We start from the raw sequence: 12,181 nt of genomic DNA, 5'->3' as shown, positions 1-12,181 counted from the left end.
CCATTTATAATAAACGAACTGTTATCAAAACAACAAAATACTTCCCGTGCCGCTATATTTCTCTGACTGCCGGCAACATTGCATCTTTTAAATGCAATTTTAAGAACGTGTTTGGTTTCCCTACAAACTATCCGAGCACACTTATGTTCATAGAGTATATCACGTGCCTGTTCAAATACATTCTTTTTCTTAAGGTACCATCAGTTACCAGATATACACGAATAAGTATTTTACATTGACAACTTAAAACATCATGTCTACAACAATGTAAAGCGGTACAACAGATACCGATTTTCCCTACAGATGAAAAAGTAAATGAATAATATTTGAGCTTGAACAGATCACAATGGTATTAAAATCACATTTCCTAGTATTATAGAAATGGTATCATTTGCACATTCATTGCAACGAAACAGACCCATGGCTAATATTTTAAAATTCCTTTCTTAGTTACGGAAATGATATGGCAATTATTGAAAAAAGTGTTCCTTACTGACTCACAAACAAACCAACATTGGATAATATCCGGCAAGAGAATATTCACAGACTGAGGTAATTATTCTTCATAAGCCTCATTTGTCATTGCCAATGAAAGGTGAGATGTATATCAATATCTTTGATACAATATCAGTTGAGAATATTTATAATCCGCTTGTCTGAGTTGCAGCGTCGACAGCTCGTTCGTCTGTTACATCGATAGTCGAGTTTTCTAAGCCATTGTGTAAATCATCTTTTCCTTCGGGCGTTTTCTGCACCAAATACCTCTCTTTGCTTGAACCAACCACTTTCTCACTGCCCGTCATTTTACCCACTTCTGTTCTTTTCCTGGATGTAGGTCTAGACATTATTTGAAACATTAAATGTCGTGTCAAATTATTTGAAATCGATGAGTTACCTTATTGATTCCTGATACAAGACTTTCAAGCATATTTGATGTATATTGATGCTTATAAATGCACATTATTATTTAAACAGTCTAAATACATATGCACATTATATCGATGACTGTCAGTGCATCTCCCATTGTGTGATTGATATACCCAGAATGGCTTAACTATTGAAGTGAAATCTTATACGCTGATGAACATGGAGGGAATTAAAAGAAACGATTGGAATGTTAAGTATTTAATACGTTATCTGGGCCATTCGCCGAAAGCATGCACCACAATGAGCACTGAATTGAATACAGTGTACAAAATGATAGAAATCATATCTTAACAGCAACCCATGGTGCATTTCTGTTCTGAGTATTTTCCTTAATCCTGACCGAATATCATGCCACTTCTATGACCTTCTTTATTTAGTCACTTATCTAAAACTGTGTTATTTCAACACACTATTCATTCAGACAAATCGCAATCAAGTAGCCATGACAAGCAACAAAAACAAAAAGCCTGTCTACTAAGAACATAGTATGAATCCAGTACTTACCTTTTGACCAGCTCAGCCTCTTCGATTGTCTCCGGTAACTTAATATTCCTGGTTTCCGGTAGGAGCAAAATCAATAGACCAGCACTGATTGAACAAGCTCCAAAAACCACTACAGCTAATGGCTCCCATAATGTGCTCAACAGTAAGATCTGTGGTGCCAATATTCCACCAACTCGTGCACACATAGAGCACACTCCAACACCACTGGTTCTGTTTTGACGAAGGCATACAAGAGAAAGGAAACGATTGATGAACCGAATAATAGCAACACATCACAATGGTAAGCCTTAGTGTTTGAAAGATTTACGGCGTCGACGCTTGTTGTTTTCAGTCAGATTTTATAGTGAACGCCTGAAGACCTCACTGTACTGGTGGTATATGCCCAATATCGAATGTAATATTTTCGTATAGAGGCCTCACAGTCATTTTGGATTCCTATCCGTAAATTAAGTCCAATAGGTTTAAATTTTATCTGCTCAAGTATCATATAATTGTTCCCTACCACACATGTAGTACATAACTTAAGTAAGTAGCCATATTTTGCACCGTCTGCGATCATCTCTTGAACTGAATAACTAGCATTTTGCTTGTTAAGCGAAGCGGTTTTGTGATATCATCAATCAGTCACTTTCATTTCCACATTTGTCCAAGTGACAGTGAGAAATTAAAAGTAATCCCTCAAAAATTAAACTACTTCTAACATCTCCGAAGTAATGATTTCACTCTCGAACGTTCATGGAGTTTTTGTCACCGATTTACCTAGATTTAATTGTAACTTACATATTATTATACCACTCTGTCTATTACGGTTTTTCGTGCGTCGTTCTGATTGGACAAGAGCTCACGCCGGCTGTGCTAAAATTGGACCTTATTTAGAATAGAAGTCGGGACAAGGGATGTCTCGATAACTCAGATAATCGGAGTTAGAACAAACATTAAGTGCTATTTTATATTTTTTGAAATTTGTCTTTTAGAATTATCTTATCAGAGCGTTAAGCTCAATTAGCGCTCGCCGAGCAGGTCGTACTATATGTCGTGCAATGTACCAAAATCTAGTGTACACCTGCCTACCCTAGGGATTATTGTTCAAAATGTAACGTTTTCATGATTTTCGCAGCGTCTGTTTTCATAAGGCACTTGAAACCAACCTAATTTCCGGGTCGATGATAGGGTCATAGTTTTTAATAAAAATTTAGTGTAAGCGCGTTAAATCTGAAGTGACAATTCAGAAATGACCATAGAAACCTGTGGCTTTAAAAATTTACTTTCATGTTGGTGCTGTCAAATAACTATGCCCAAAGCGTTACTTTCTATTCTGTTTGACAACACGACTAAGCACTGTAAATTTCCTTAAGGTAAGGTTTGATCTGAACAAACATATATCTATTATACTTAGTCATTCGACATTCTGTTTTGATCACTAATCTGTGCCGCCTCAAGAAATATATAGTACGTCTTTCAATTATTCCATAGGTGAATGAACTCACGCACTTATTTTTTGTGTTTCCATGCATCAAAGAGAGGAATGAACGGTATTGATATACAATAACTAAGGACAAATTACATCAAAATCGACAACCTGATAGCAAAAAATCATCATCATTACTACGACTGTCATTCTTCGTCGTCGTCACCGTCATCATATATATCATTATCAAAATAACCATCACCATAATAATAATGATCATAATCATAACCATCATCACCATTATTATCATCATTATCGACATTACCTCACAGGCGTTGGATACATCTCAGCAGAAAAGATGTAAATGACTCCAAATGAACACGTGATGCAAAACTTTCCTATCATTGCCAGAGTAATTCCTATCCATTCCATTTCACCTTGATGGAACACAAAATACACTAGTCATTATATTTGCATATTTTCCATTGAGAAAAAGATTCCTTGTGAACCAATGTCAAGTGAACACAAATTTTCTGCCCTCCACAAATTAAACAATAAAATTAAAAGTAGCAACCCCTCTCCCTGATGTTTCAGTACCTTCCGGATATCGTTAGCAGTTAATGTATTTATACAAATTCACACCTTGTGAATATGCATAGAATTAGTGTAGAAGAAACTAGTTTGTATTGGAAATTTCAGGATTCAAACTGAAAGATTTCCACTTAGAGATGTTGCGGATCAGCTATTGTACAGTTTGAATATTTTCCTGATAAGGTGAACATCCAGCCATTAGTTTACTTTGAGAAAGGTAGCTACTTGATTTGACTCACAAGACGGGGCGAAAAGAGTCAAAATACAAGCCAATCCACCGACGACCATCGTTCCGCAAAGTGACCAGCGTCTACCAAGTTTGGTATCAACTATGTACAAACCCATGGCGTAGGCTGGGATTTCAACTGCAGCAGATATAAAAGCGTTGAGATAGTCATCACCCGCAAGGTTGGAGGTGTTCAGCGACAACCCGTAATATACTAAGCTGTTTGTAAACCTGTTAGGATAAATAGGTAAGAAAATAGTGAGAATGTACAAAGCGATTCTGCAAGTGTCCAGCGATGTCACAACGGTGCTACAGCCTAGTTGAGGGCACCGTTTTATATGCATCGACCATGTATCGCGACGACTATACAAATCGATGACTCACACATGCATGAAATAAAGTTATGCATACAGTATCTGTCTTGTCATTATGACAAACCAAGCTCACAATGTGCACTTACAATTCAAGAAAACTGATGTTTTAATTTGCTGTCTAAAATGACAATAAATCTAACTGTTAGTGAGTTTTGAGAAAACAGCTTTTTCCACGTTAGTCTACGTAAAATCCTTAACGCTTTTCTCCGTGCCCGTATACGCCAAAATGAATGTACAATGTGAAAATCATGACGTACGCATTCGTGTAACTAGTAGCCGAACCTTTTGATGTCTGAACATTTACAAAACGTACACAACAACACAAAAACACGGACGTACGTACAGATACCATCACTACGCTGAAAAATAGAGAAAACAGCAGAACGTATTTCTTTTGTATCGAAGCATTGGCATACAACAGTTTAGGGAAATTAAACTTACATCGATTGTTTCTTTGAGTTGTAATATTACCGCTGGCATATTTACAAAACCTTTAGGCGATGTTACATCGTGGAAATATTGTTTAGGCGTGATAATTAGTCACCATTCAGATTTTTTCTTTAAACGTTTGTTGTTAGAAACCCGTCAGTATTTTAAACTTCTACCAGCCTTTTTTTGAGGAACGTACCGTGCTTGGGGAAGGTCACATAATAATTTTTGTCAGATCGTTCCTTTATTTTTACCAAAAGAAGATATAGATCAAGCGAGATGATATTCGTATGTCACACGAGAGTTGTTCTCACTTTTTTAGTCTCTTTATAGCTTGTTATATAAATAACAATAAATAACATTGTCTTACCAATTGAAAAACAAATTGAGACTTCTCTTCCTCAATGTTGGAGATTTAATAATATCTAGGAAACCTTCCTTCCTTCCTTGACTTTCTGCTTCCTAACGTAGGGAGTTAAATAGATATGGCGTACGTTTACTCAAAAGCTTACAATTTAATCACTGGTTGTAGAAACACTCTGTATGGTTATGGGCAAGTAAGTAGGTATGATGTACTGGTTGAAGACATTTTCCTTTGGAAAATAACAATAACCTATCAGGTTTTACAGATTGATATGTGTCGGATACCCAGTTTGTAGCATTAGTTCTCTTTCAGAAACGCCTTCACCTTTTGATTTTGGGGCCAGTAATCTAGATATCAGGCGTTCTTTGCATTGCGTCAATGAGTTCGTGGTTCGTACGTGGTCTAATGTTCATTATGTTTTGAATACATAAATAGCTGGTTGTAACAAATATTTTCTGAGCGTTGATGGCTATGCTAGCTTCAATTTCAAGGTAAGCCGTGTTGCTCAGTTAAGATGAGATAATCTGCATTTTTTTTTAATTTGAGAGAAAGGACTACATTCATACTGTTTCTTATGGCAGATGAAAAATGATTCTTGAACGAAAACCTTTTGAGATGATAGTTTATAAAAATTTAAGTAACTTTCGCGGTATGTCTAAAGATACCTTCTCATCCTCTTTTGCATTTGCCTTCATTTCGTCATAGACACTTTCCGGTATAACGACATGGTTTCCTTTCTCGAACTTTCTGATGACCTTCTGAGCCCTTTCTGTTCTGCCCGTCGATAGCAGCCATCTTGGTGATTCAGGGAGCATCCTTAGAAAGATATAATTGCGAAGAGTATTGGCTATTAAGAAGCTTGTCACTTAATTGGATATTAACTTACAGTATGTTATATCGTTGAATGAATACCAATTGTCAAGTAGAAAGTCTGGATGTAGAGTATCACACGAGGCATGGGTCAGGTTTTTCAGACTGTAGAAAACGGGTACATGTGTTGGAGTAATTACATCATGTATATTCTTCTTTGCTGTTCGGTCACCATTACCTTTTTATTTAGTAATATTTAATTTGCAGCCAATATGATGTTCGCGTGCGTCGTTGTTGATTGAGATGGTAATTAATTATGGTAAAGAGTTCGAAGAAGCAGCAGAATCATTGTCAAGTGGGAGATGTCTAAATAGGGGACGTGTTCAACACTTTGAATTACTGTATCTTCATCAATTTTCTTCATATTAATATGAGAATATCATTTTTAATGTTTCCACTGTTGTATTCACTTGTCCAAGATTTTAAAGTATACCACTTCACATGACGGACTGAGCATGGGATCTGAACAAAATTTATAAAACAATACTTACAACCAATATATCAAGAGTAATATGACAAATTGAGCACTAATAACTAATTGAAGTATCCACCAGTGTCGGATGAAGTATGCCAAGCCGGCGAAGACCATATAGCCAGCACTGAAGTAAAATTCTATAACCAATCCCGCAAAAACGCGCTTTGAGGGGCCTACAAGTTCTGTACCTGTAGCAGAAAATATTGGAGTAGAAGAGAAGTGCACAAAATATGATTGTAGTAATCTCATGTACCACATGCACACATTTATTCGCTCGTTTATGCCTGCACATGCAAGCAAAGTGGTGAGACAAGGGAATCCAGCTTTGCCGTTAGACTACAGTATATTATTACATTGCAATATCTTACATACATTACATACATGCATACATTTTACGTACGTTTGGGCGTTAGTAACTATCAGTCCAAATATCCAATTCCGGTTATATAAAGGAAACAGTAAATTAATTTTGTAATACGGATACCGTTATCACTTTTCAGTTGAAACTCGATCATCATGTAGGGATATCCAAAAATGTTATAATTTTACTTTCTGTGGTATCATAGTTTCAATTTCTTTAAAATAACCATGAAATGATACTTTTGACTTACCAATAACAAAGGCTACGAGAAAGGCACCGGTCGCTGCGGCGCCAATTATTAAACGGAAGGCGGAGAAGGCGATGATGTTGGGTGAGAATGCACAGGCAACACCAGGCCCACATACTAAAATTAAAGTTATCAGTAACGTTGGCAGGCGACCAATCCTGCAATTGAGAGGAAAAAATTGAAGTCGTCGTAACGATGTTACTCTAGTGACTTAGAAGGATAATAGTGACTTATCAATAATTTACTCTCTGTACGGTTTGCAATATTTGCGAGACAACAGTCGGCAGTTGGCCGTCAATTTGTGCATCCATTGTGTCATCAACTTGAAAAAAAAAGAGTTCTATCAGGAGGAAAGCAAAAACCTAATTGTTTATTTTAGTGGCACGGTTAAATAAAATAGAAGCTGTTTGACCATTAGGACGATATACTTAGAAACTGCACACACATGTTGCACCAAAAAAATAAAACAACTTGTGTCTTCCGGTTTGTGATACGAGTATCTCTTGTCAGATGTCAGTTGAGCGACCACTTTAAATGCTATAAAAATTGATGGAAGCGACTCCTATTTCCAAACTTACTTTTCAGTGCCACTAAACAAAGCAAACATGACGACAAGCCTTGCTTACACTCAAGGCAGATCGACCATAGTTGACGTAGAAATGTTGTCAGGGTGTAGATCTTGAGGATAGGTAATGCAGTAATGCAGTAATTTACTGCATATTGTTTGGTTTGTTTGTAGCGTGATCCATGTCATAATGTCATATATGATGGAACGCCGTGGTGGGCTGCTTTAAAATGTGATACACGAATCAATGTTTAAAAAGGTGGCGATCTCGCATGATTCATACAAAAATATGTATCTCATCTGTGTGTGTCTGATGATATGATATCAAAAGGACGGTTAGTCACAGTGAAATGAGATTAGACAGATACGTTTTAGGCTTTCGAGTATCTGTGATTTAATTTGATAGACACCGCTATCAAATCTTAATCACAGTTGGTGTGTAATGTTTTTCGTAAATTGACCTATAGAATCAAAGTACAGTTTAAGTAGGGCATCGATTGACGAGTAAAGACACTACTAACTGTTTACAGCTTGCAGCATTCAGTCGGGCGGCCTTCGGTAATTAGTTAGGCTAGGTGCAAGTCGGTGATTGTGTATTACTGTTTGTGTGTAACGCTTTGACTGACATGACTGCAATGCGATCCTACGGCGTGTGAGGTGAACTTTCTGGGTAATTTGCGCTCGGCAGCTTTTCCCAGACAACTCTACTACGTCAAAGTCGTCAAAGTAGTTGTTATTCACAGATTTGTTTCAAGTCTAGTTATTATGTTCCGTTACCTTTATTGCTTCAGTCACAAATACTATTCACAAAATAAAGTCATTTATTGACGTCGCTGAGCAGTATTTACCTTTTTTGAAGTGTCTTTATTTACTGTTAAATTGTCTTTGTAAGATGTAATTTAAATATGGTGTTAGATATTGATTAATCTGAGGTAGTAGCCGAACTATACATTTGTATACTGGATTGGTCCTATAACGGGCCTTTACCTGTGCAATTAATATGGCATCATTTAGATAATTGCTTTATCTTGTATCAAATCACAGTAAAGTTAAGTAGTATAGTGAGTGATTGTTACTGACTTATCCCCTTCATTATGTTCCATCGAATATTTCTTTCAATAAACGCTGTCCCGGTTTTACGTAACCTTTGATTGAATATTGTCAATGTAATGATGTTGATGTTAAGGTAGAACGCACCTCGGGGACAGAAATTCGGGCCTTCAAATTCTATCAATTTTCTGTCTGACCTACCGCTTGTGGGGGCTCATTTTGAAGCTCTTGGCGAAAGAAAAGTTTTCACCGTCTTAGTTTTTCTAAAATCGAAAATTTTATTTTTTCCCGATAGAGTTAACACAGGGATGCGGCCATTTTGAATTTCAAATATCGAGAAATCGCAAGTTATTTGTCTCTCTAGTACCAAAGTTTGCACGGTGACCCCTGATTTTTATTCTTGCTTTGGAAAGAGAATGGTTCAAAATTTCACTGAGGAAAGTATGAGCAAAAGTTTAAGTTTTTCACTTTCGAGGTGCATATTACCTTAAATTTACTTTATGAGGGTTAACGCGAGCATGTACCATTGACGTTAAACTTTTGCATGGACACTGTGGCAAAATAATGGAGTTTAATTGCCGGAGTGGGTTAAACTCAAAATTGTCAAATTATTGCATTCAAAAACGTGACCTTTTCTCCCAATGCTTAAGTTTTTTAATGCCGCACAGCAATGTTTATGATGCGACTGATTATTGGATAAATAACCACAGCTTACGCGATAGATGCTATGGTTCATATTATTATAGATAGATTTACGAGGGCGACACAAACAGCTGATAACCTTATGTAGGTTACAGATTAATATTAGTAGCTGACCGATGCAATAACCCATGAACCAAATATGATTTACGTGCCAGTTTATAATGGCGTTGCACATACTGTAGCACAGCGTATTTTTCTCGAAAGTACCTTTTTTGAAGACTCTTTCAATGTTCATTAATTTATTAACCCCAAATGTGAATATTGGTTGGGTTCACCTTTGAGCTAGACAAGTAGTCGTAAGTTGGGTGAGGAAGAAGAGTGAATTCATGCAAATTTATGCAAATCAACCGCTTTTTTGAGTTTTTTTCTCCTTTCTTCAATTTTTTCAAAATAAATGAACTCCACTCTGATCGGTCGATTTCAGCTGCAATGATTGTAGCTCTCTGACCATGCACCGGTACTTTCAGTCCTGTTGGCTATGTAGCGCCGGGCCCACAGCAAAAGCCGGTGCACGGCCAAGGGGCCAAAATTTTTGTAGTTGGATAAATTTTTGCAATTTTTTTTTTTTACTTTATCTTCTCTAAATACTTTATGATACAACGACAACTTTTTCTGCAATAATATTCTTACTTTTTGAATCAGAGTCTTTTCAATTTTGTTTATTTGAAAATGTATAGTTAGTATGATGTGGTTTCCATGTCATCTTTATATATATATATATATATATATATATATATATATATATATATATATATATATATATCGAGCCGAAAGTTAACAGCTTCCCGCGCAACACTTAAGTTCAACACTTAACTTGTCTTTTGAGTACATGACATCAAAATTGGTCCAACACTCGCTGTCATTTAACTTCATAACATCAGCAGGTCCGTGACACAAACAATAAGGGCAGTATGCAAATGCCAAATGTGTACTTACTTGTCTGAGAGGGCACCAAAAAGGACTGCTCCGAGAAGTCTGCCTACCATATACATGGAAGAAGTGAGTGCTCCAAGATAATATCGGTCGCACACCAGATCAAACTAATACGAAATTTAAAGTAATTAAGCCTTTATGGTGGTGCTTCTTTCGTACACGATATTGATCATATACTACAAGCTAATCGTTACCCTGAGATAAATCACCGATGGCAACTGTTTGCTCAGTAAACATCTCAAAACTTTACATCTCATACGACATTAAAGTCACGGGATGCTGCTGACCAACAAAATATATTCAGATTTAAATCCTATAAACTAGGTCTTATACGAGAATTAAAAATAGTTAACTCTCACAAAATTCAGGTTTGCTCTTTCTTTGACTGTATCGGCTGTGCATCGCGTATGCTAATCACGTAATTGTCGGGCAACTTCCGTCGAATGTGCTGTAACTAAAGGAACTTTGTTTATTTAATCAAAAGAAATCGCTATACTATTGTCCTTAATTTTGTCCTTAAACAAGCATATTTTTGTCAGAGAAGGTACTCCATTCAATTTGTTTTGGCAATTTATCTTTTAGTTTTTAGTAGATCGTGAATATTGCCCGTTGTTTGCGCAATCGTTAATTTTGACTTTGTCGTTTTACATACATTTTTTTCAATAATCATGCAGTTTTATTTTTTTGGTAAAACGATAGTTTCTATTTGCTGTAAAATTCAACAATCAACATTTTTTGTCTGCTCCACCTTTCTACAATATTTTCAAATGCAAAATCCTCACACAAACGCACAATGTTCACGATGTACTGTGTAAATGTAGACAAGGGATTGTAGTCCGAACGAAAACATAATATCTGGTGTCAACAACAACATTGCAAATTACATTTATATAGCCTGTTTATCAAAATGTACAAAAAACCCTACCTCCTGAAATACGGTTGACTTATACTGCGAACGGTCATAAATCCATCCATGATCACATTTTATCGTTGTATTGGTGTTCTTGGTGATGTCTTTGCCAGGAGTAAAGTCGATGTCACTGATATCATATCGGTAACAATTACTGTAAACTGGGGTGTCATCGCATCCACCAGAGCTGTCTTCAAGTGGAATGCTGAAATTTTTAACGGTTTCTAGACAAGTATCAAACGAGTGTTTATCTGTACAATTCGCCTCGTACTTTGCCAGTTCGGGGACGTAACACCAGTGATCTGTTTCTGCCACCAAGAACACTTGAGAAAAAGCATGCATGGCCGTAGTAAATCCAACGAAACAAACCAGAAAGTATATTTTCTTCTGGTACGGCCCGAAGTCCCCAAGGTACTTCAAAATGTCGTCGAATTTCAACATACCTCGACTTTGACGATTGATTCAGGCGAAAGCTTGTGTCTTGAGGGAATATTGTTGGAACGACACGTTGCAGAATGGACTTCAAGCACCACCAGTCGCTGAATAATTTTGTACAAAAGAACACTGTACAGAAGTTTTATCTCATCTGATAAGATATCTACGAGGTAGAGCTAAGTGTGCAGAGTGTTGAAAACAATGCTAGTCCAGATTTTCATTCGATCAAAAAGCAATAAAACAATTTAATATATGTTAGCTAAAGCAATAAATAATACTTGGAACCACTGACACATTGGTTTTCTCAAGCTATTTACCTTTGGTTTAGCTTATCAAATCTTCTGAGTCTGTGAACTAAACGTGATCTCTAGCCAATGTCTTTGCTTTAGGGAGCCCTCAATTATTACAAGGGGACGGGCTGGGGGGAATTCAGTGCACACCTGTACAATAAAATGTGACCCCTCCTATCCTCGTGTGTTAATTGAGACCCTCCTATCCAACATTCTATAACTTGACCCTCCCCTCCCCGAAACCAGGGGAATTTCCAAGGGAATTTCTCAAACAGTATCAGCTATTGGTTTAATTGCTATTTAAGTAAGAGACAGACATTACAGGGAGACTGACGTTTAAGGAGGGAGGGAGGGAGGGTTGGAATTTATCACGCGAGCAATTTTGAAGTGACATGCTATTTCATTCCTTTGCGGGAGGGTCACCATATTAAATAATGTTGTGAAACTACATAAGAAGGCGAGATTTGGTTGATATAGTGATTCACCAAATCATTATATAGGGGAGTCTATCAGGCAAACC

General features: G+C 36.8%; 1 protein-coding gene across 1 annotated transcript; it reads right to left on the bottom strand.

Moving 5' to 3' along the window:
• Positions 1-360: 360 nt before the first annotated feature.
• Positions 361-11,464, bottom strand: LOC139141388 (organic cation transporter protein-like). The gene is made up of 10 exons (XM_070711013.1): positions 10,952-11,464; positions 10,030-10,133; positions 6,780-6,934; positions 6,185-6,356; positions 5,489-5,639; positions 4,830-4,921; positions 3,670-3,887; positions 3,165-3,276; positions 1,432-1,641; positions 361-837 (listed from the first exon to the last, which is right to left on the bottom strand). Exons 1-10 carry the CDS (start codon positions 11,375-11,377, stop codon positions 642-644), a joined length of 1,836 nt encoding a protein of 611 aa, XP_070567114.1. The 5' UTR covers positions 11,378-11,464; the 3' UTR covers positions 361-641.
• Between the last annotated feature and the right edge of the window lie 717 nt (positions 11,465-12,181).

This window comes from Ptychodera flava, chromosome 10, assembly GCF_041260155.1.
Source record: "Ptychodera flava strain L36383 chromosome 10, AS_Pfla_20210202, whole genome shotgun sequence".
In the NCBI taxonomy this organism is placed as follows: Eukaryota; Metazoa; Hemichordata; class Enteropneusta; family Ptychoderidae; genus Ptychodera; species Ptychodera flava.
The sequence above is the reverse complement of the archived record's forward strand: the minus strand, read 5'-3'. Positions and strand labels throughout refer to the sequence as shown.

Excerpts from the sequence above, each read along its gene's own strand:
- LOC139141388 (XM_070711013.1), bottom strand. The coding sequence starts at position 11,377 with ATGTTGAAATTCGACGACATTTTGAAGTACCTTGGGGACTTCGGGCCG. Across the intron at positions 5,640-6,184 it reads TTACTCTTGATATATTGGTT|GATGCTCCCTGAATCACCAA; the intron begins GTAAGTATTGTT and ends TATCTTTCTAAG. Across the intron at positions 3,277-3,669 it reads GACTCTTTTCGCCCCGTCTT|GTGAAATGGAATGGATAGGA; the intron begins GTGAGTCAAATC and ends TGTTCCATCAAG.